The sequence below is a fragment of the Nicotiana tabacum genome, chromosome 3 (assembly GCF_000715075.1).
Source record: "Nicotiana tabacum cultivar K326 chromosome 3, ASM71507v2, whole genome shotgun sequence".
Classification (NCBI taxonomy): domain Eukaryota; kingdom Viridiplantae; phylum Streptophyta; class Magnoliopsida; order Solanales; family Solanaceae; genus Nicotiana; species Nicotiana tabacum.
The window spans coordinates 173,215,340-173,236,111 of NC_134082.1; the positions used below are offsets into that span (position 1 = coordinate 173,215,340).

Consider the following 20,772-nt stretch of genomic DNA (forward strand, 5'->3'; position numbering starts at 1 on the left):
TGAAACTGGTAATGCAAGATTCATTGAGAATGGTGAAGTTAGTGGGAGTGTTGAAAAGCAAAGTGTGAAAATAAAATAGGTGAGGGTCAATATTCTATTACCTACGAATGTGCCTACTTCCACACAAATACCAAATATTGTTTCAGTTGTTGAAGAAGACTTTGACAACACCGAGCAACATATGGATGAAACACTTCATGAAGAAACTAACTCCCATATATCTGACAAAAATGAACCACAAGAAATGCCATTAAGAAAATCTCAAAGAGTTAGAAAATCGGCCATTTCAGATGATTACGTGGTTTATTTGCAAGAGTCAGATTTTGACATTGGTCTTAATAAGGATCCAGTTTCATTTTCACAAGACATAGAAAGTAATGAGTCTGACAAATGGATTGATGCCATGAAGGAAGAGTTAAAATCCATGGAATACAATAAAGTCTGGGATCTTGTTGAATTGCCAGAAAGTTCTAAAAGAATCGAGTGTAGATGAGTCTTTATGACCAAACGGGATTCAAATGGAAATATTGAACGATACAAAGCCATACTTGTTTCCAAGGGTTATACTCATAAAGGAGGCATTGATTGTAAAGAGACCTTTTCACCGGTCTCAAAGAAAGACTCTTTAAGAATTATTATGGCTTTGGATGCTCATTATGATTTAGAGTTACACCAAACGGATGTGAAAACTGCCTTTCTTAATGAAGATCTCGAGGAGGAAGTTTATATGGACCAACCAGAGGGTTTCAAAACAAAAGGAAAAGGTCAAATAGTGTGTAAACTGAGGAAGTCAATATATGAACTTAAACAAGCCTCACGACAATGGTATATAAAGTTTAATGATACCATAAAGTCTTTTGGATTTGTGGAAAATATCGTTGGTTGGTGTATTTACCAAAAGATCAGTGGGAGTAAGTTTATATTTTTAGTCATATATGTTGATGATATTCTACTTGTTGTTAATGATTTAGGCATATTACGTGAGACTAAAGATTTTCTCTCTAAGAATTTTGAAATGAAAGATATGGGTGAGGCATCATATGTGATATGAATAGAAATATTTCGTGATAGATCATAAGGATTATTAGGATTTTCTCAGAAAGGCTATATTGAAAGAGTTCTAGAGAGATTTAACATGAATAACTGTTCAGCATGAATTGTCCCAATTCAAAAAGGGAATAAATTTAGTCTCATGCAATGCCCTAAGAATGATATAGAACGAAAATATGGAATCAATTCCTTACTCTTCTATTATTGGTAGTCTGATATATGCTCAGACTTGCACAAGACCAGATATTAGTTTTGCCGTCAAAATATTGGGAAGATATCAGAGTAACCCAGGAATTGATCACTGGAAAGCTACAAAGAAAGTTTTGAGGTACATGAAAGGAACGAAGGATTATATGCTCATGTATAGGAGATCCAAGCATTTGGAAGTTGTTGGATACTCGGATTCTGATTTCGCTGGATGTATTGACACTAGAAAATTCACCTTTGGTTATTTGTTCCAATTAGCTGAAGGAGCAATATCGTGTAAGAGTGTCAACCAGTCTGTCATTGCTACATCCACGATGGAAGTAGAATTTGTGGCATGTTTTGAAGCCACAATTCATGCATTATAGCTGCGAAACTTTATTTCAGGACTTGGGGTTGTCGACACCATTACCAAGCCACTGAAAAATTTAATGTGATAATTCTATAGCAGTATTCTTCTACAAGAACGATAAGTACTCCAAAGGTGCCAAACATATGGAATTAAAGTACTTTACCGTCAAGGAGGAAGTTCAGAAACAAAGAGTGTCACTTGAGCATACTAGAACAAATCTCATGATTGCAGATCCGTTAACGAAAGGTTTACAAACAAAGATATTTAAAGAACATGTACATAGAATGGGTCTTGGCAGTATTTATGACTGATGTATTTATGATATTTTGACACTCTGAGCTTATTTATATGTTTCTGATATACATTATGTGATTTCCTGTTTCTCATAATGGTATACACATTATTGTTTTGAGATATTACAGGATAAGTCTAAATGAGACATTATTGTGGACCATAATATTTTATAACTTATGGACCTGGTACGATTAGTTGCTAATGTTGCAGTATATAGAAGGGAGTATGTAGACAAATTATATATAACCGACATAACTCACATTTAGTAGTTTATCGTATTATGGTATTTATGATGGACATTATAGAAGATATTTGTTTATGTGCAACTAATGTTCTATATTAAATATAGATATAGTGATTATTGAGTCAAGTGGGAGAATGTAAGTTATTTTCTTACGTGGATGTAGCCCAATAGGTTTATGGCCCATAATTAATATTTAATTAATTATCAAATCTCAACCGTCTGATTGGTTACTTAATGGACGTACCAGATTAATTGAGAACCTCTATAAATTGGTCCTATCCCCACTCATTAGGGTTATCGTAGTTTATTTTCTCTCTTCCATCACTAAAGTCGGCGGTAACAAAAGCTAGGGCAAGGGGCAAAAAACCAATTTTGAATTAATGTTTCGCTACACGATGATGGCTTACGATTCAAGTATGTTTTCTATAACAATTTTGTATAAGATTATCATGTTCAAGATCCTGGTATGCAATTAAAGTTTATGTCTACAAAACAAACATGAACTATTTAGTAAGATGCATTATCTTTTTCCCTTTATATTTTGAATTTATTATTGCTTCTTCTTCATGCTTCTCTATATAAATTTCAAACGGGCGGTATTTCTTTATTTTATGGGACGAGAATATTGCAAAGAAAAAAGAAAAAAAGGAGCAAAACATTATGATGGAAAAGAGAGGATCTTCGCCTAGTGTGCGAAAGAAAAGAGATGATGGTGTACGAAAGAATAGGATATAAAAGATTGAGAAAAAAATTAAATAAAAATTGCTCTCACACTCTGAAAAATGATGTAATACACACTATGACACATGATCAAATTGTGTCTAAGTGATGCATTTGAGATGTAATTGAAGTGTTCAAACGGATTTATGATTGTGTCTAAGTGAAAAGTATGGACAAGTTTGAGGGACTATTGATGTATTCTGCTTTTCATAAACATTCCTAGGATAGTTCTCTATCTAAATTATTGATAATTTAGGGATTCAAGTGTTAATGACTGGCCTCATTATGGTCTAAGATTACTTTGAGTTGCTATCTGTAGGGTGGGCATAATACCGATCGAACAAAAAAAAACGACCGAACGGTAAATTTCGGTTCATTCGGTTTCGGCTTCATGAAAAATCGAACCGAACCGGCCGACGTCCATCCATTTTACAGTAAGTAACTAAGAATTAATCAGTTTATGTGCATTTGTCACAGTTACTTGATGATATACAATATGTTGGGATCTCTAAATAACTAGCGGAAGTAAAGCACGTGTTGTCGCAGAGGTCCAACATTGCAATTAAAATTATTATGAAAGAAAATATTCTAATATTGTAGTATTATTTTAATTGGTATTTCATAGAACATACCCTGTAAACAATTTAAATTTTAATTAATATTCTCAAGTATTAAGGGAAATTTTGCAAAATATTTAACTGCTTAGCTATTGTGTATCTACTATTTGAATATCCTTAATGAATCAACTTTCTCGAGATTGAACACTATACACCAGTCGGCAATTTAATAATTTTAACTAAATTTTTAGATATAGTTATTATACTTAAATTTTGTGTATGATATTAATAATAATTATAAATAATAAGTGGGTATAAGAAATATTTTCCGACAGAATATTAACACAAGTTTCCATCATTTCATATTTTTGCCGGATTGTCAAATCAGTTTCAAAAATAGTAGTAATAAAAATACACATATCACTTGCAACTCAAGAAGTAACTAAATTAAAATATTGTAAATTGTCGGTTTTATCCATAATATATATTCTGGTGATTTGGTCCACTGAATTTAGGGTAAGTAGCAAATATAAATTAAATTAAAAACTAAATTAGTAATTAACTTAAATGTTAGTATTTAAAAACAAATAAACTCATGACAATATAAGGGTTAATAGGTTAGAAATAATATCGTAAAAGTTAAGTAAGAAAATAATTTTAATGTCTCAAAATTAATGTAAAATTTTACAATAACTTTTATTTACATAATCTTACTTTTAGTAGAAACAAATGTACGCACATTCCTTCATATTAAAAGAGTTGGCGCCCAAATAATTGTACTATTATTTGAAAGCATTACAAACTACTTAAATTGCAAAATGTGATAGTATTGTATTTACTTTCTTTCATGAATTTATAATGTTTAAAGTTTTAGATGAATATAAATATTAATTATTAACTTATAGACATAGGTTGAACTTAAATCTAGCATATATTTATATGTAAAAATTATTTTTATTTAGTGAATTTATTCTGCTATTTTTTTTATTAGGTAAATTTATTCTGCTACGCTTTAACTTGTCAATTTTATTTATTCGAGCTTAATGGTTGATTTAATATATTTGCTATTCAAACTCAGCAATTAGTTATGTATTAGGTCATAATTACACAAAACTTATATTATTTAATTGAATTCAAATACAATTTCCTTTTCAATTTTTGTGCTTGAAATAAATGAGCTGCTAAATATACTTGATTTTTGAAAATCTTAGATTTGATTGAAGTATTTGTATTATGTGCTTGTAAACATACGCAACTTTCAAGAAATAGTGATCTGACAATTTGTACTATGCATCTGTGGAGAAGTCTTGGGTATTAATATATGTTCAAATGGGTCCGACGTTTAGGTACATCCCTACGCATCTGTCCAAAATTTCCCAAAATTTCCTTTGTTTAAGGCAAGAGGGGTTGCTCTGATGGTAAGCAACTTCCACTTTCAATCAAGAGGTTGTGAGTTCGAATCTCCCCAAGAGCAGGGTGGGAAGTTTTTGGAGGGAAGGATGCCGGGGGTCTATTTGGAAACAGCCTCTCTACCTCAGAGTAGGGGTAAGGTCTGCGTATACACTACCCTCCCCAGACCCCACTAAATAGAATTATTCTGGGTTTGGGTTGTTGTTGTTGTTGTTCCTTTGTTCACTAAATTGCTGGTCCCATATTTTTGTACTATGCATTTATGGAGAGAAAGTAGTCAGAAGTTCCCTTAATTTACTAAATTATGTGATGGCCGTTAAAGTAATAATACTGAAAAATAGGAATAAATATATAATGATGGAAGCTGGCATATCGGCGAAGACGTCTCTGCTTCACCTGTTTCTTTCGTGCTTCTTATATAGGTGAAAATAATAAATGCCTTTGAATGCAGCTTTTTCTTCAATATTATGTGAAGAAAACAAACTAGTATATTTTTTATTAAAATTGGAAAAGAACAAATATACCCTTGAATTATCTTTAAATTTACCCTGCATTTGACTATTCGGTCTTCTATTGTCATACTATGACACTAATTTGCCGTTGATTTGGACGGAAGGCCACTTTGCAGCTTAAGATTAAAAAAACACTAACCCCAATTTTAAAATACACGGTTAAATTAGAATTCACACTTAACTAGACCCATTACCCGACCCAAAAGAATAAGAGAGCCTTCTAAATAATAATACTCCTAAGAGCACAGATAAAGAGGTATTATTACTGGAAACTTTTGTTGGAAAAACTATTCTTAGAATCTACTCAGAATCTCATGTAAAGCAATAGATAGTGAAGAAAAGGGTACTTATCTTTGTGGGGCAAACTTTCGGAAGACTTAATAAAGTCAAAGTCTTATTGGTTTGCCCCAACTGCCCTCCTCCCAACATCCTCAGCAATTTTTTATCCCTATTTATTGCTGACCACTTCATTCCTTATTTTATCTACAGTTTTAATTACATACTACAAACATCAGTTGTATCCATGGAGAAAGCCAACTCTTTTATTCTTTCTGTTGTCTTGCAATTACTCTACTTGTTAGTGGCATGCATAGCCACAAACATAAGCACAGATCAATCAGCTCTTCTTGCCTTAAAATCCAGAGTTACTCTAAACTCTTCTCATCCCTTAACCCAAAATTGGTCTTCTCAATCTTCAGTTTGTGACTGGATTGGAGTCACTTGCGGCTCTCGCCATCATAGGGTGAGAGCACTCAATATATCAAACATGGACATTGTTGGAACCATTCCGCCACAGTTGGGAAACCTCTCGTTTCTCGTTTCTCTCGATATGAGCAGAAATAATTTTCTTGGAGACATCCCTCAAGATTTGTCTCGTTTACGTCGATTGAAGGTGATTGATCTGGGATACAATAATTTCAGTGGAGAGATTCCAATGTGGTTCGGTTTCTTTTCTGAGCTTCAAATCTTAATTCTTGATAACAACGGTTTCACTGCTATACCTCCTGCTTCTATTTCTAACCTGTCCAAGTTAGAAACTCTCAGTGTCAGTAATAATCATCTTCAAGGCAGTTTTCCCAAAGATATTGGCAATCTTCAGAGTTTAAAGGAGCTGGTTTTAGTCAGTAACCAACTTACTGGATCTATTCCATACTCCATTTTCAACATCTCCTCGTTGGAGACTTTAGCTCTCACATATAATCAATTATCAGGGAGTCTTCCTGCAGATATATGCCGCGGTCTGCAAAAAATAAAGAGCATTTCAATAATTTCCAACCAGTTGAGTGGTCACATTCCAGCTAGTTTGTCTAACTGCACACAACTGTATGACTTGTCATTGTCATACAATAACTTCAATGGGATCATTCCACCAGAAATTGTAAACTTGGAGAGGCTTGAGTTCTTAAACCTTGGGGGAAACCACCTGCAAGGTACATACTTGATAGGACTAATACTTTTCTCAATTTGTTAGCATAAACACGTGATCTATAGAAAATTGTGACGTTAATATATAGGAGTAACATTGCATTTTAATTCAACAAGTCATGTTGCTCTTCCCTCATAATAATAGCCCCAGCCCTGCTCTATTTACTATCCTAGGTAGGCGATTGGACGTACATGATGTTTGGTTGGATGAACCTTCAACCTTTAAAAATAACTTTGGGGAAAAATAGAATTATTTTCAAAATAACCATTATGGGAACACCTTTTCCAATACAACAACTAAGGACCCGTTTGACCATAGATTTTGCCAAAATAAATTTGGGTTTTATTTGGCAAACACATGTTTGGCCATAAATTTTGCCTACATTTTGGCAAAATCTCAAATTGGTTGCTTTGTGTAAAAATAATTTGCAGGCATAATTCCAGCAAAGATTGGTAATTTACGAAATTTGCAGCAATTGCAACTGGAGAACAACGGCATCGTGGGTTCAATACCGCGCAGCATACGGAACATGACATCGCTATGGATACTTAATTTCAACACCAACAATTTAACAGGTAAGTTTCGAGCAATGTGTTGTTGTTTGGCAATCCAGAAAGAGTAATGGTTTCATGGAATCGAAATTAAAAATAACATTAGGGAAAATTTCACATAAGAACAACTGGGTTCCCTATTTTTCAATTTTATAGCCTATTTTTTTAATTTACAACCAACTAGCCCAAAATAATAGGCTAAGATTCAACATCCAACTCCAATAGGTTTTCGAAATTACTATTTAATTTTAAAAAGATTGCTCAAGCTTTTAGGTTAATTTTCGAATCATTAACTGTGACTCAAATATTAGTTCAACAAGCCAAATCCATTTGGGTGGTGAAAATTAGATTTTTAACAAGCTTAAATATGTGGCTTTAAATTTCGAATTTGATTTTGTGAGAAATTTGGAGTGGGTGTTATTTAGACTTGTTAGAAATAGTATAAGTAGATTGTATATAAAATTTGAAGTCATTTAATGGAGATTTGGACTGGTTTTGAACAAGAATTACAACTGAAAATCGTGGAAGAAGTTCATCTACAGATGCTTGTATAAAGGTGTATAAAAGTGTATAATAGTGTATAAGATGTGTTTAAACGCTCATATACACTATTATACATAATTATACAAAAAACTCATTTCGTCTTCTTCCTTGCGTCTTTTCTGAAATTTAACTCAAATCTTGCCCAAATCTACTCCAAATTATTTCAAATTTAAATTTTGAACTCCTTTTGATATTTTCAATCAATTAGAACAATACCCAGTCCAAACAACTAACAAACTCGAAAAATTTTTATTTTCAAAAGCAAAGCTTTGAATGGTCTTCAATGGTGGACTTCTACTCTTCAATTTTCTTACATTGCAACCAGGTGACACAGAGGGAGAAGCAGAAAATATACAGCACCTTGAAACATATGTAGAAGATGTGAGAAGAAAAGAGAGTGAAAAGCAATGGTTGTGAGAACACAAATTTAACTACATAGCTTTTAGAAGCAATGGTTGTAAGAACACAAATTTTGAATTTGCAAGTGCTTTCAAAATATGTACAATATGGGCTAGGTCAGGTAAAACATAAAAACATGGATCATTTTTTGTTATGGTGTGAAGTCACGTGTATTTTCTTGTAATTCTTTCATAACACTAAACTAAATCTTTTTGCAGGTGTTATACCCGAAGAGATTGGGAACCTTCACAAGTTGGAAACACTTTATTTGCAATTTAATAAATTAAGTGGTTCCATACCGGAAGAGCTCTTCAATATCTCTACGCTAACAAAGGTGTCACTTTCTACGAATAACATTGGTGGAGTAATACCCAGAGAGATTGGGAGCCTTCACAAGTTGGAGACACTTTATTTGCAATTTAATAAATTAAGCGGTTCCATACCGGAAGAGCTCTTCAATATCTCTACCCTAACAAGGGTGTCACTTTCTAGGAATAACATTGGTGGAGTAATACCCAGAAAGATTGGGAGCCTTCACAAATTGGAGACACTTGATCTTGCAGAGAATTATAAACTAAGTGGTTCCATACCGGAAGAGCTCTTCAATATCTCTACGCTAAGAGTGATGTCACTTGCATTTAATAACCTTTCCGGTAGTCTTCCATCTGCCTCAAGCTACTGGCAAACAAATCTAAATTTTCTGCATCTTGGTAATAACAGCATAGATGGAGTTATACCCAGCTCAATCTCCAATTCTTCAAATCTAAAGGGATTAATTCTTAACAACAACAAATTCAATGGCCCGATTCCTAACTCTTTGGGGGATTTGAGACAGCTTGAACGTTTGATGTTGTTCGAAAACAACTTATCATCTCCGCACCTAAGTATCTTAACTTCTTTGGCGAACTGCAGATCTTTGAAAGAAATAGTGATATCGGATAATCCTCTTAATGGTGTTCTTCCAGATTCCATTGGCAATCTCTCCGGTTCTCTTGAACTATTTTTTTTAGATGAAACTGAAATTAGGGGACAGATACCATTAGGAATTGGTAATTTAAGTAACTTAAACACTTTTTCCATATCCGGCAATGACTTGACTGGTTCAATGCCAAGAACATTCTGTGATTTACACAATCTTCAAGTATTATATCTTGACCAGAACAGGTTAAGTAGACCCTTACCGGAGTGCCTTTGCAAATTGCCGGGGTTGGGCTTGGTTCGTTTGTCTTATAATCAAATATCGGGTCCAATACCATATTGCATTGGTAATGTTACCTCTTTGAGAAATATTTATTTAAATTCAAATAGGCTCACTAACATACCCATGAGTCTATGGAGCCTCAAAGATCTTGTAGAGCTTGACTTGTCCAATAATTCTTTGGTTGGTTCTTTACCTCCAGAATTCGGAAATTTGGATGCCATAACATTAGTAGATTTGTCGAGGAATCACCTTTCAGGAAGTATTCCAACCACAGTCGGAGACTTGCTGAAACTAATTTATCTTTCTTTGGCTTTCAATGAGTTGCAAGGATCTATTCCTGAGTCGCTGGGAAAAATGATAAGTTTGGAATCGGTGATACTATCCAATAACATTCTTTCAGGTATGATTCCAAAATCATTAGAGGCACTTCGGTATCTCAAGGATTTCAATGTATCATTCAATAGATTAGAAGGTGAAATCCCAACTAAAGGACCTTTTCTCAATTTCACGTCTCAATCTTTTATGGGAAATGAAGAGTTATGTGGTGGTTTCCTTTTCCGACCTTGTAAGGCTAGGTCTGGTCATCACTCACGGAGAAGCAGATTTCTTCTGATTGTACTTGTCCCATTGGTGGTTTCATTAATGGGACTTGGCTCAATTGTTGTGTTCATGTTCAGGAGACGTAGAAATGTTCCAACCCAAGTTGAATCCTTACCTGCAACAACGATACTAGCCAGGATTTCGTACATTGAAATCGAAAGGGCAACTCAGGGGTTCGACCAATGCAACTTGCTAGGCCATGGAGGTTCCGGTTCTGTTTACAAGGGCATCTTTGCGAATGAGATGGTTTTGGCAATCAAAGTGTTTAATTTACAGATTGAAGGTGCATTCAAGAGTTTTGATACTGAATGTGAAGTTCTACGCAACCTTCGCCATAGAAATCTTACCAAAGTTATCAGCAGTTGTACTAACATGGATTTTAAAGCATTACTTCTAGAATACATGCCCAATGGAAGCCTAGAGCAATGGTTACATTCTGATGATTACTACTTGAATATGATCCAAAGATTAGAGATAATGATCGATGTTGCATCAGCTTTGGAATATCTCCATCATGGTTATGCAACAGTCGTTGTACATGGCGACTTGAAGCCTAGTAACGTCTTGCTAGACGAAAGGCTGGTTGGACATGTGAGTGACTTTGGCCTGACCAAGTTATTAGGAGAAGGGGAATCTATTGCTCATACTAACACACTTGCAACGATGGGCTATATTGCACCAGGTAATTTTCTTTTTTGGTCTCTTATTATCAAATATAAAGTGCTAATGTATCAAATAGTACGTAATCTTTTGTTTTCTAGTTTTATGTAATATATCACAGATTCATGAAAAAATGGTATTGAAAACATTGAAATATAGAGCCCATTTAGCTTAGCTAAAACAGGACTGTTGCTTTTAAGCACCAAGTGCCGGAAAACACTTTTTAAATGCTGAAACTGATTTTATGAACAAGAAATTATGCGGTTAGATAGAAGTGCTCAGAGTGAAACAAACAATTGATGTGTTCGTTAAAAAAGTGCTTATCAGCATTTTTTCCTACTAAAATGACCAAATGACATTAAGATGTTAATATCAAACAATAGATTATTGCAAGACTTTTCATTTTCGATACAAATTATATATCTTTCAATTCATTTTTAAGTTTTAAAATGAATAAATAAAATTATATTAAATGAATATAAGTTATTTATTGGAATAACATAGTAGTAATAAACATATGCCCAACTAATAGCTTTTGGCTCATTTTTGACTTAAAGGTACAAGACTTTTAAACATTTTTTTTATGGCTTGCCAAACACTAATATCTTATTTGCTATTCATGCATCTACGACGATTATAAAAAAAAAAAAAAAAAAAAAAACTTGCAGTTTTTCGTTTCATTTTATTGTCTTACTCTTGGTTCATTCCCATTCCACCTATTTTTATTTTTTAAAATTTTTTATCTACTCAAGATAGTTTTAACTTTTTTTAATATCTTCCAAATACAAAGATATTACTTTCGTTTATTTATTTAGTTTGTTAAGAAACTAATTACTCTAGTAACATTGGATCAGAGTATGGATCAGTAGGATTAGTTTCTAGAAGATGTGATGTGTACAGCTACGGCATAATGCTCATGGAAACATTCACAAGAAAAAAGCCATATGATGAAATGTTTCAAGAAAATTTGAGCATGAGGAGTTGGGTCTGTAATTCAATACCTGCAACACCAGAGGATATTATTGATGCCACCTTATTTGAACCAGAAGAGATTGATTTCAAGAAAAAGTTGCATTGTGTGTCCTCTATTTTGGAGTTGGCATTGAATTGCACAGCTGAATCTCCTAATGAGAGGCTGATCATGAAAGATGTCCTGCCAAATATCAAGAAGATCAAGCTGGAATTTCTTCGCAAATGATGTAGCAAGGTTTATATGATGGTAAGTATCCAGCTTTTTCATCGATATTCTCATGTCATCCGGATGAAAATGATTATTTTCTTGTCTATACCATATATAAATCTAGAAAATGAGCATTTTCTTTCATACAAACATCTCCCTTATAGTAAAAAAAGAACTGAATTGAAGGACATCTTTTTAAGGAGTCTTAATTTAAGAAGGCAAAATAAAAGGAAAACAAAGGTCCAATGAAACTAAGAAAGAAATTTAAAGTTCAAGAAATTAAGAGTTTCATTTATCGAAGGAAAATTATAAAAATAACTCAAGTCTCAGTTACAACTAGTATATTTTTGCATTCGTATCCATAATGAATGAGCCAAATCAAGTTTGATCCCCTTTAATTTTGAACAGGTAGTGCCGCCTTTTCCTCTGGGTGACACCAATTGAGATGACAACCAATATTTGGTCCGAGATTTGGACTTTTCTTGTTTATTGTGCTTTTCTTTTGTGCGTGTTTAAAGTTTTTGTGTGTGTGTGTGTCCTTTAACATATAAGTGTGTACTGAAGTTGGCATGGAAGAATGCCTTGTATAATATTGATGATCATTATTATGTAGAATCAGCTTCAAGAGTCGATGAAGAGCAGTGTAAAATGTTGAACTACAAGTTATAGGCTCTTTTGGTTACCAAGTTAAATGCTTAACAGCTTGACTGCAGATTGAAAGCACAAATACCGTCCAGATTTTTCACTGGCTCACAAGTCACAATTGAAATTGAAACTTAAAACCTAAATATTTAAGGTGGGTCCTAATTGGTGAAAAAAAAAACTAAAAGACTGAAAACTCCTTTCCCAAGTACTTAGATCACCCGCCCAATCACTAACACTTGGCAACTAAAATCCAGTGACTCCAAGAAGAAAGCAATTTCCAGTAAAAATCCAACATTAACTGGACCAAGTAGCAGTTAGTAACAAACATAAAAAATTAGAAAAAACTTTGGGTTCGTTTCTAGTACATCATTTGGCTTAGGTTTCGTACATTTGTTAATACTCCAATATTGACTCTCAACATATCAGAAAGTTTCTTTAATTCAATTTTCAATAGTTTCTGTCACTTGCAGCACAAATTTGTCTTCTCACTGACAAAGACAGCATGACAGCTCCTATAATCACATACAAAAGCTTCACTCTCTTTGTGGTTCAGTATGTTATTATGTTAGTGGTATCTTCATTAATCCCATAACTCAAAAACCAGAGATATGCTCAGTGAGAAGCATGCACCTCTTTTTTCTTGAACTGTTGGTCTTTGGGCAACTGGTTTGCTAACCCATGGCAGCAACCACTATCACCACTGATCAATTCGCCCTTCTTGCCCTGAAGGTTTGAAGGCTCAAATCACTTAAGACCCTCAAGGTGTCTTGGCAAACAGTTGGTCTACTTCTATTCTAGTTTGCTACTGGTTTGGAATCACTTGCAGCGCTTTCCACAAGAGAGTAAGTTAAATAGATGTTTCGAACATGGGTGATGGGTCTTAGAGTCCTAGAGAATTAGGAAATCTCTTTTTTCTTGTTTCTCATGATATGAGTGGAACTATTTCCATGGGAGATCTGCCAAAGGATCTGGTTAATTAACGACTTCAATGGGCAACTAGGAAGCATCAAACTAGATTAGAACAACTTCAATGGGCAACTACCATCGTAGTTGGTTTCTTGAACAGGATTCAAGTTTTGACTCTAAGAAATAGAGGTTTCAATGGCTCTCTTTTCCAAATTGTCGAGCCTTGAGGTTTTGGACATGTCTTATATTCCCTACGAAGCAAAATTCCAGAGGGTGAGACTAGCACAACTAATGGACATCGAAAGCAGGTTTTTCCAGCTTCTCAAACAATGCAGTACACTCTGAGAAAGATCACAAGTTCAGCAAAATCTTGTCGGACCCTATCTACTGACCAGCAGACTTGACTTTACTCAATTGATACTTAGACATCAAAGTTCAAGACCCGGCTCTGTCACTTTTTTCCCTAAAATCTTTTTCTTAACGGATGCTGATTAGTAAAAAGAAAGGGATGTTGTTGTAGAACTATTTTGCAGTAATTGGAGCACAATTAGCCATGCACTATAGAAGGTACGGGTTCCGCAAAACTGCTTCGGCAAATCTACTAGACCATGTAACTCAGATCGTCAGTGGGTTTTGTGACACTGCAAACCCATAAAGTTTAAATCTTGGATCCGCCCCGATCAAGGTATCGCTTAAAAACGGCGACATTACATATTGCTTTAATTTCCATCAGTAAGAGAGTTGATCTTTTATAAGAGATATACAACAATAGGAGGAAAATTTACTTACTGCTGCAAAACTGAGACAATTAGCTCAGCTGGCAAGTTTGAAAGCATCAATGAAGAGACCATAAGTAAAACCCATCTTGAAGTTGTTCAAAAGAGCAATAGGAAAAGTCACTTTAGGCCGACTGTAATAGAAGCGCGTCACATACTCGGTAATTAAGACGCAGACTACAGCAGCAATGACATCATTGACTCCTAAAGCACCAAAAGATAGGGAAATTGTCTGAGCCACATAAAATCCACCCAGCAATGATATACCTCCAAATAGTGCCCTCCGTGATGGGCTTTTAAAATAATTTCTTGAAATCTCTGGCACGACACGGATAATATCAACTAGCCGCCGAGGCCCTCCGCCATTATCTTGCACACCCGGCTATGGATCTTCCCCTTCTTTCAGGTACCTAACCTTTGAAAGGAATTTTAGATTCATGACCTCAGAAACACCTAAAAGGGCATTCTATATCCCTACCTTTTGTTGTCCTTAAATGCCCCCTACAAAGAAGCTAGCAGCACTTTAACTAGAGGAGTTTTTTGTCTTTTCATAAAAACAACCCGGCTTGGATCTTCCCCTTCTTTCAGGTACCTTTGTTTAACAAAAACGATGGATTCTTTTTTCACATGGTGGGTGTGAATATTCACTCTTCTTCGTGATTTAACTTTTCAGTCTGAGTTATTGTCCAAATTGTAGTATTTCTTAAGGGTATAGCCAGGGTAAATATATTTATATCAAATTAAGTAAATTTAATAAAGTAATAATAGGCATTAATTAACCATGAAAGTAATAAATTAACTCGTGATTCTATTAATTTGATACTACAAACGTGGGGTGCAGTTAAGTTTTTACCGAATAGCAAGTGTTTGGTGAATTTAATTAGCTCCATACTGTTAAGTTCATTGCTAGTTTATGATTTTTAAAAGGCTCAAAGTCCAAGAACTGATTGTCTGTATCTCAGCTTCTCCATCCTTTAATTTGACTTGTAGGATCTCCTTTTCCTCAGGTGTTTTCTGTTCATGATGTTAATCAGTGCCGGCTGAAGTATACGGTAACTAAAGCAAGTGCTTTAGGCCCTCAAATTTGAGGGGTCCCATTTTTCAGTAGTAGTAGCCTAGTAGGTATATGAATTAATTTTTTAAAAATTTGAATATTTTGAAGTAAAAAAAAGTATATTTTTTAATAAACTAAGAAAATAAACCTTCAAAATTTTGAACAATTAGAAGCGTATGAAAATATTTTTGGTTTCCTATTTCGAGGTATAAGAATTTGATATAACTAGGTGACGAGATTTTGGAAACACATTGCCTTAACGGCGAAACATATTGATGGTTTAGACTTATTTTATGAATTAAAACATGAAAGAAAGATAATACTCTAATTAATATACTCAATCATATAAAAAAGACTTGATTCTTTTCTAAATGCGTATATTATTTATATAATAATGTTAACTATAAAGAAGTACAATGGATTAATATTTTTTTTTATAGAAAAAACAACTTAAGGCCACTCATCAAGGTTTGGCTTTAGGCCACCGATTTTGTTGAGCCGCCTTTGATGTTAATCTTTATTTGTAAAATAAGGGGAATTTGATAATAATTACTACTTAATCAGTTTTTGCTTAAGCAGTCCTCTATAACAACTCGCTAGGTTTGATTAAGTTAGACATATAGATACACTTGTAAGGCTCAGGGCATTTTCAGAAAGTTACCCATTCTGAGTTCATATTGAGGTATAACTAAGTAATGGGAAAAGCCACATAATGTCTGTCCAAAAGGGTGCCTCTGGTCTTTGAAATGGCATTAAATTAAGAAGAAATTAACAATCAGTATTGACTATCATTTGGCTTGTTTCTAAGCTTTCTATTTTTATATGTTGAGGAATTTTCGTGGAAAATGCTAATGAATTCAAGAATGACAATCAGTCCAATATGTTTCAACGATGGAAAATGCTAATGAATTCAAACCTAACATCATCATTGTCTGTCACCTTCCTCCATTTCTCTTGATTGACCTTAAAGTGGACAACTGTTTGAATTCTTTACAGAAAAGAAACCGCAGCTAGTAGTAATGGGGATATATGCCTTAGTTCTGGTACACTTTCTCTATTCCAACATAAACACAATCATGAAGAGAAAAAACAATTTCTTTTCCCCTCTTGTAGTTTCAATATGGCACCATTTTCTGATATTATCAGCCACTGCAGAAGTCAACCTCAAAACTGATGAGGCTGCTCTTCTTGCTTTGAAATCCTATCTTACTTCTGATACTTACAATATCTTGACAAGCAACTGGACCTCAACCACTTCAGTTTGCCAGTGGATTGGCGTAACATGCGGCTCTCGCCATCAAAGAGTCACAGCCTTGGATATTTCCAACATGGGACTAATAGGCACCATCCCTCCTCACTTGGGAAATCTGTCTTTTCTGGTCTCCCTTGATATCAGTAGCAACCGTTTCCATGGAATTCTGCCTCAAGATTTGAGTAATTTGCACAGATTAGAATTTATAAATGTCACTTCTAATAAGTTCACTGGAGATATTCCCTCATGGTTTTCTCTTTTGCCAGAACTCCAGCACTTGCATCTAGCATTTAACAGTTTCACAGGTATTATTCCACCGGCCATTTTCAATGCATCCAAGCTAGAGAGTTTAGTGTTGGGAGTTAATCAGTTACAAGGGGAAATTCCAAATGAAATTGGTAATCTTCAAGGCTTGACATGGTTGAGTTTGGGATCAAATCAGCTAACAGGCCTTGTACCACTTAGCCTGTTCAACATTTCATCGTTACGACGTTTGGTCCTGACAAACAATAGTTTGTCTGGAAACCTTCCTGTCGATATATGCTCGAATCTCCCAGAACTCATGGTACTTGCACTGTCTAACAATGAATTTGATGGACAAATTCCTTTGGACATCGACAAATGCTCAAACCTTCAAATTTTGTCATTATCATTCAATAGGTTCACTGGAGTGATACCTAGAAAGATTGGGAACTTGACTATGATATCTTCTTTATACCTTGGTCGAAATGATTTGGAAGGTGAGTTATACATATTTGTATTTTTTCTTCTTTGAGCATACATGAAAAATATTTCTGGACTCATGTATGTGCTCCTTAATTGCTCTACTGCAGAAAGTGGACTTACTATTTATGATTTAATTTGCAGGTGAAATACCAGAAGAGATTGGATATCTCCGTAATCTAGAGATATTGGATGTGCAGAACTGTAGCCTAAGTGGTCCATTACCATTTTCTATAAGTAACATAACTTCACTTCGATTGCTCAACCTTTATGGCAATAAGCTCTCTGGCTCATTACCCCCGGATATGTGTTTGAACATGCCTGATCTCAGAGCATTTGATCTTGGAAATAATCAATTCAGTGGAACCATTCCAAAAGAATTTGGAAACTGCACTTCACTTTCTGACCTCTTCCTAAGAGAAAACAACCTAATAGGTATCATCTTGGTTTTTTTTTATCAAGCTTTTGGTGTATATTGGTATGCTATTCTTATCCTTATGTGGTTCTTGGTATCATCTTTTCCTTTTCTTTTACAAGATTTTGGTGTATGTTGCTATGCTTTTCATATCCTGATGAGTCACTCAAACATCATCAGGTGAGTTACCAATGGAGATTGGTAATCTTTTCAATTTGGGAAGATTAGATCTACACTACAACTTCTTAACAGGTCCTATTCCATCTACAATATTTAACATGTCAAACATAAGGGGCATTTCATTTTTGGGGAACTTCTTTACCGGAAGTCTTCCAGCAGATATAGGACTTGGCCTTCCTAATCTTGAAGAACTTTATCTTGGTTACAATAACCTGACTGGATCCATCCCTAACTCACTGTCAAACGCTTCCAACATTTTCCGGCTAGGAATTGGATATAATAACTTTTCTGGTCCTTTTCCGAGGTCATTTGGTAATCTAAAACGTTTAGAGTACCTAAATGTGAATGACAATCATTTCACAAGAGAACCTTCATCTCCAGAATTGACTTTCTTCGATTCCTTGACAAATTGCAGACATTTAAGACAACTGTGGATAGGTTATAATCCACTCGATGGAAATCTCCCCGCTTCTGTTGGAAATCTCTCAAGTTCTCTTGACTATGTTTATGCTGCTTATAGTGAAATCAGAGGCAGCATGCCCCGTGAAATTGGATATTTAAGTGGTTTGTCTTTCTTGTTTCTTCAAGGCAATTACTTGAGTGGATTCATTCCAAGTTCAATAGGGAATTTAGAGAATCTTCAAGCATTAAATTTGTATGGCAACAAAATGATAAGTGGACCTATCCCTGAGGAACTCTGCAATTTGAAGAATTTGGGATTCTTGAGTTTGGGAAATAATGAGATTTGCTGTTCTATACCAGCATGTTTAGGGAACATTAAATCTCTTAGATACGTTTACTTAGATTCCAACAAATTGATTTTTAGCATACCTCCCAGCCTGTGGAACCTCAATGATCTCTTGCATCTTGATGTGTCCTCAAATTTCTTGGAAAGCTCTCTACCTCCAGAAATTGGAAATTTGAAAGTCGCAACATTACTGAATGTATCGAAGAATCAAATCTCAGGAATTATCCCGAGCACAATTGGAGCAATGCAAAACATGGCTGAACTTTCTTTTGCAGAAAATAGACTAGAAGGGCCTATTCCAGAGTCATTGGGGAACATGGTTGCCTTGGAATCGTTGGACTTGTCTCATAACAAGCTCTCTGGTGGAATTCCCAAATCACTGGTAGGTCTTTCCCATCTTAACTATCTCAATGTATCTTACAACAGATTGAGTGGTGAAATTCCAACTGGAGGTCCTTTTGCGAACTTCTCTTATGATTCATTCCTTTCAAATGAGGGATTATGTGGTGATGCTAGATTGCAGACACCAGCATGTAGGTCTAATTCTCCTCATAGGAAAAGAAAAAAGAATGTGCTTCTTATTGTGTTGATCTCACTGATGGCTGCTTCAATCATAATGCTCTCAGTCACGCTCACCATCTTTTTGGTGATTAGATGTCGAAAGAGGAAAACAATCATTGCTACTCATCAGGCGGATTCTTCTCCAGCCACATTACATGGAAGAGTTTCGTACCATGACCTTCAACAAGCAACAAATGGATTCAGTACGAGCAACTTGCTCGGATCTGGAAGTTATGGGTCTGTTTACAAAGCTACATTTGGGAGTACTATATTGGCCGTTAAAGTATTCAATTTGCAAACAGAAGGCGCATTCAAGAGTTTCGATACAGAATGTGAAGTCTTGCGCAACGTTCGTCACAGAAATTTGGCTAAAGTCATCAATAGTTGCTCCAACGTTGATTTCAAAGCCTTGGTATTAGAGTACATGCCTAATGGAAACCTAGACGATTGGCTTCATTCTGAGAGTTGTTCCTTAGATATCATGCAGAGAGTAGACATAATGATTGATGTGGGATCAGCATTAGACTATCTCCATCATGACTATTTTGTGCCGGTTGTTCACTGTGATCTAAAGCCTAGCAATGTCCTACTCGATGAAGATATGGTTGCACATGTGAGTGACTTTGGGCTAGCAAAGTTATTAGGGGTAGGAGAAAGTATTGCACAAACCAAAACTCTTGCAACCATCGGGTACATTGCACCAGGTAACAATCATGTCACAAAAATGCTTCATTTCTCCTTCTAATTTCAACCATTTGAAAGACACCATATTCTCTTGATATCTTGTTGTATTCTAATGCAGAGTTTGGATTGGAAGGACTGGTATCTACAAGGTGTGACATTTACAGCTATGGTATCATGTTGATGGAAATGTTTACAAGAAAAAAGCCAACAGATGAACAGTTTGCTGAAAATTCAAGCTTGAGGGGGTGGATAAGACAATCATGGCCACACGCGATGGACAAGATAATAGATCCTGAGCTAATGATACCAGAAGAGAAGAACAAAACAGGAAAGATGCAGTGCTTATCATCCATTATGGAATTAGCTCTGAGGTGCACAACGGACATGCCAGAGGAAAGAATGAATATCAAACATGTTCTTGCTCAACTCAAGACCCTCAGAACTATGTTGGAAAATGTAGTAATGCATTAAAGGATTGAGGAAGATGTTTATATATAATTATATTACTGTGAAGTTGTTAAAATTGAATTTCTGTTTTGAAGGCCTCAATATCTTATTTAGAAAGTTCATGTTTGCTGAGGTCCTTTTGGGCTACCATTCAATTGACAGAAGAAAAAAGAGAGTTAAAATTAGAGTGTCCGGGCTAGATTACACGAACATCTACGATTTCACCAAAATAGGTGCAACCTCCTATCAGCATAAGTACCGGTAACTTTGTCCTCCAATACTTGGGCAGATTGGAAGAAATCACCGGATATTTCTTGCCTCCCTGATTTTATCCTGCTTCATTGCCATTATACTACACCTTGAACAAAATCACCGGAAATGTCCCCTGCATCTCCACCACTTCTTTACCCCATCGGGGTAGAGGTAAGGTCTGCGTACACCTATGTTGCGCGGACTCTCCAAAATGTAGCCGCACCCG

The 20,772-nt window shown here is 35.2% G+C and overlaps 3 protein-coding genes and 1 long non-coding RNA gene across 7 annotated transcripts; 3 read left to right on the forward strand and 1 right to left on the reverse strand.

Moving 5' to 3' along the window:
* Positions 1 to 499: 499 nt before the first annotated feature.
* On the forward strand, positions 500 to 1,622 carry LOC142178026 (secreted RxLR effector protein 161-like). Its single transcript, XM_075247346.1, has 2 exons — positions 500 to 772; positions 1,278 to 1,622. Exons 1-2 carry the CDS (start codon positions 500 to 502, stop codon positions 1,620 to 1,622), a joined length of 618 nt encoding a protein of 205 aa, XP_075103447.1.
* A 3,986-nt stretch (positions 1,623 to 5,608) lies between these two features.
* Positions 5,609 to 14,460, reverse strand: LOC142179545 (uncharacterized). Of its 2 annotated transcripts, XR_012708024.1 has the most exons (4): positions 13,179 to 14,460; positions 11,725 to 11,876; positions 6,481 to 6,583; positions 5,609 to 6,364 (listed from the first exon to the last, which is right to left on the reverse strand). It is a non-coding gene; the product is annotated as an uncharacterized LOC142179545 (long non-coding RNA). The 2 variants fall into 2 exon arrangements; XR_012708023.1 differs by having other exon boundaries at positions 5,609 to 6,583; positions 14,244 to 14,460.
* LOC107804422 (uncharacterized) lies at positions 5,830 to 12,595 on the forward strand. The gene is made up of 5 exons (XM_075250223.1): positions 5,830 to 6,773; positions 7,201 to 7,344; positions 8,481 to 10,745; positions 11,578 to 11,942; positions 12,312 to 12,595. The coding sequence occupies exons 1-4, from the start codon at positions 5,867 to 5,869 to the stop codon at positions 11,919 to 11,921; spliced, it is 3,660 nt and encodes a 1,219-aa protein (XP_075106324.1). The 5' UTR covers positions 5,830 to 5,866; the 3' UTR covers positions 11,922 to 11,942; positions 12,312 to 12,595.
* A 38-nt stretch (positions 14,461 to 14,498) lies between the features above and the next one.
* On the forward strand, positions 14,499 to 20,420 carry LOC107804421 (uncharacterized). 3 transcript variants are annotated; one of them, XM_075250222.1, is made up of 5 exons: positions 14,499 to 14,636; positions 16,803 to 17,276; positions 17,404 to 17,694; positions 17,855 to 19,867; positions 19,966 to 20,420. In XM_075250222.1, the coding sequence occupies exons 1-5, from the start codon at positions 14,615 to 14,617 to the stop codon at positions 20,316 to 20,318; spliced, it is 3,153 nt and encodes a 1,050-aa protein (XP_075106323.1). In that variant the 5' UTR covers positions 14,499 to 14,614; the 3' UTR covers positions 20,319 to 20,420. The 3 variants fall into 3 exon arrangements, with proteins under 3 accessions (XP_075106323.1, XP_075106321.1, XP_075106322.1); XM_075250220.1 differs by having other exon boundaries at positions 14,513 to 14,636; positions 16,281 to 17,276; XM_075250221.1 differs by lacking the exon at positions 14,499 to 14,636 and adding an exon at positions 14,680 to 14,818 and having other exon boundaries at positions 16,281 to 17,276.
* The last annotated feature ends 352 nt before the right edge of the window (positions 20,421 to 20,772 follow it).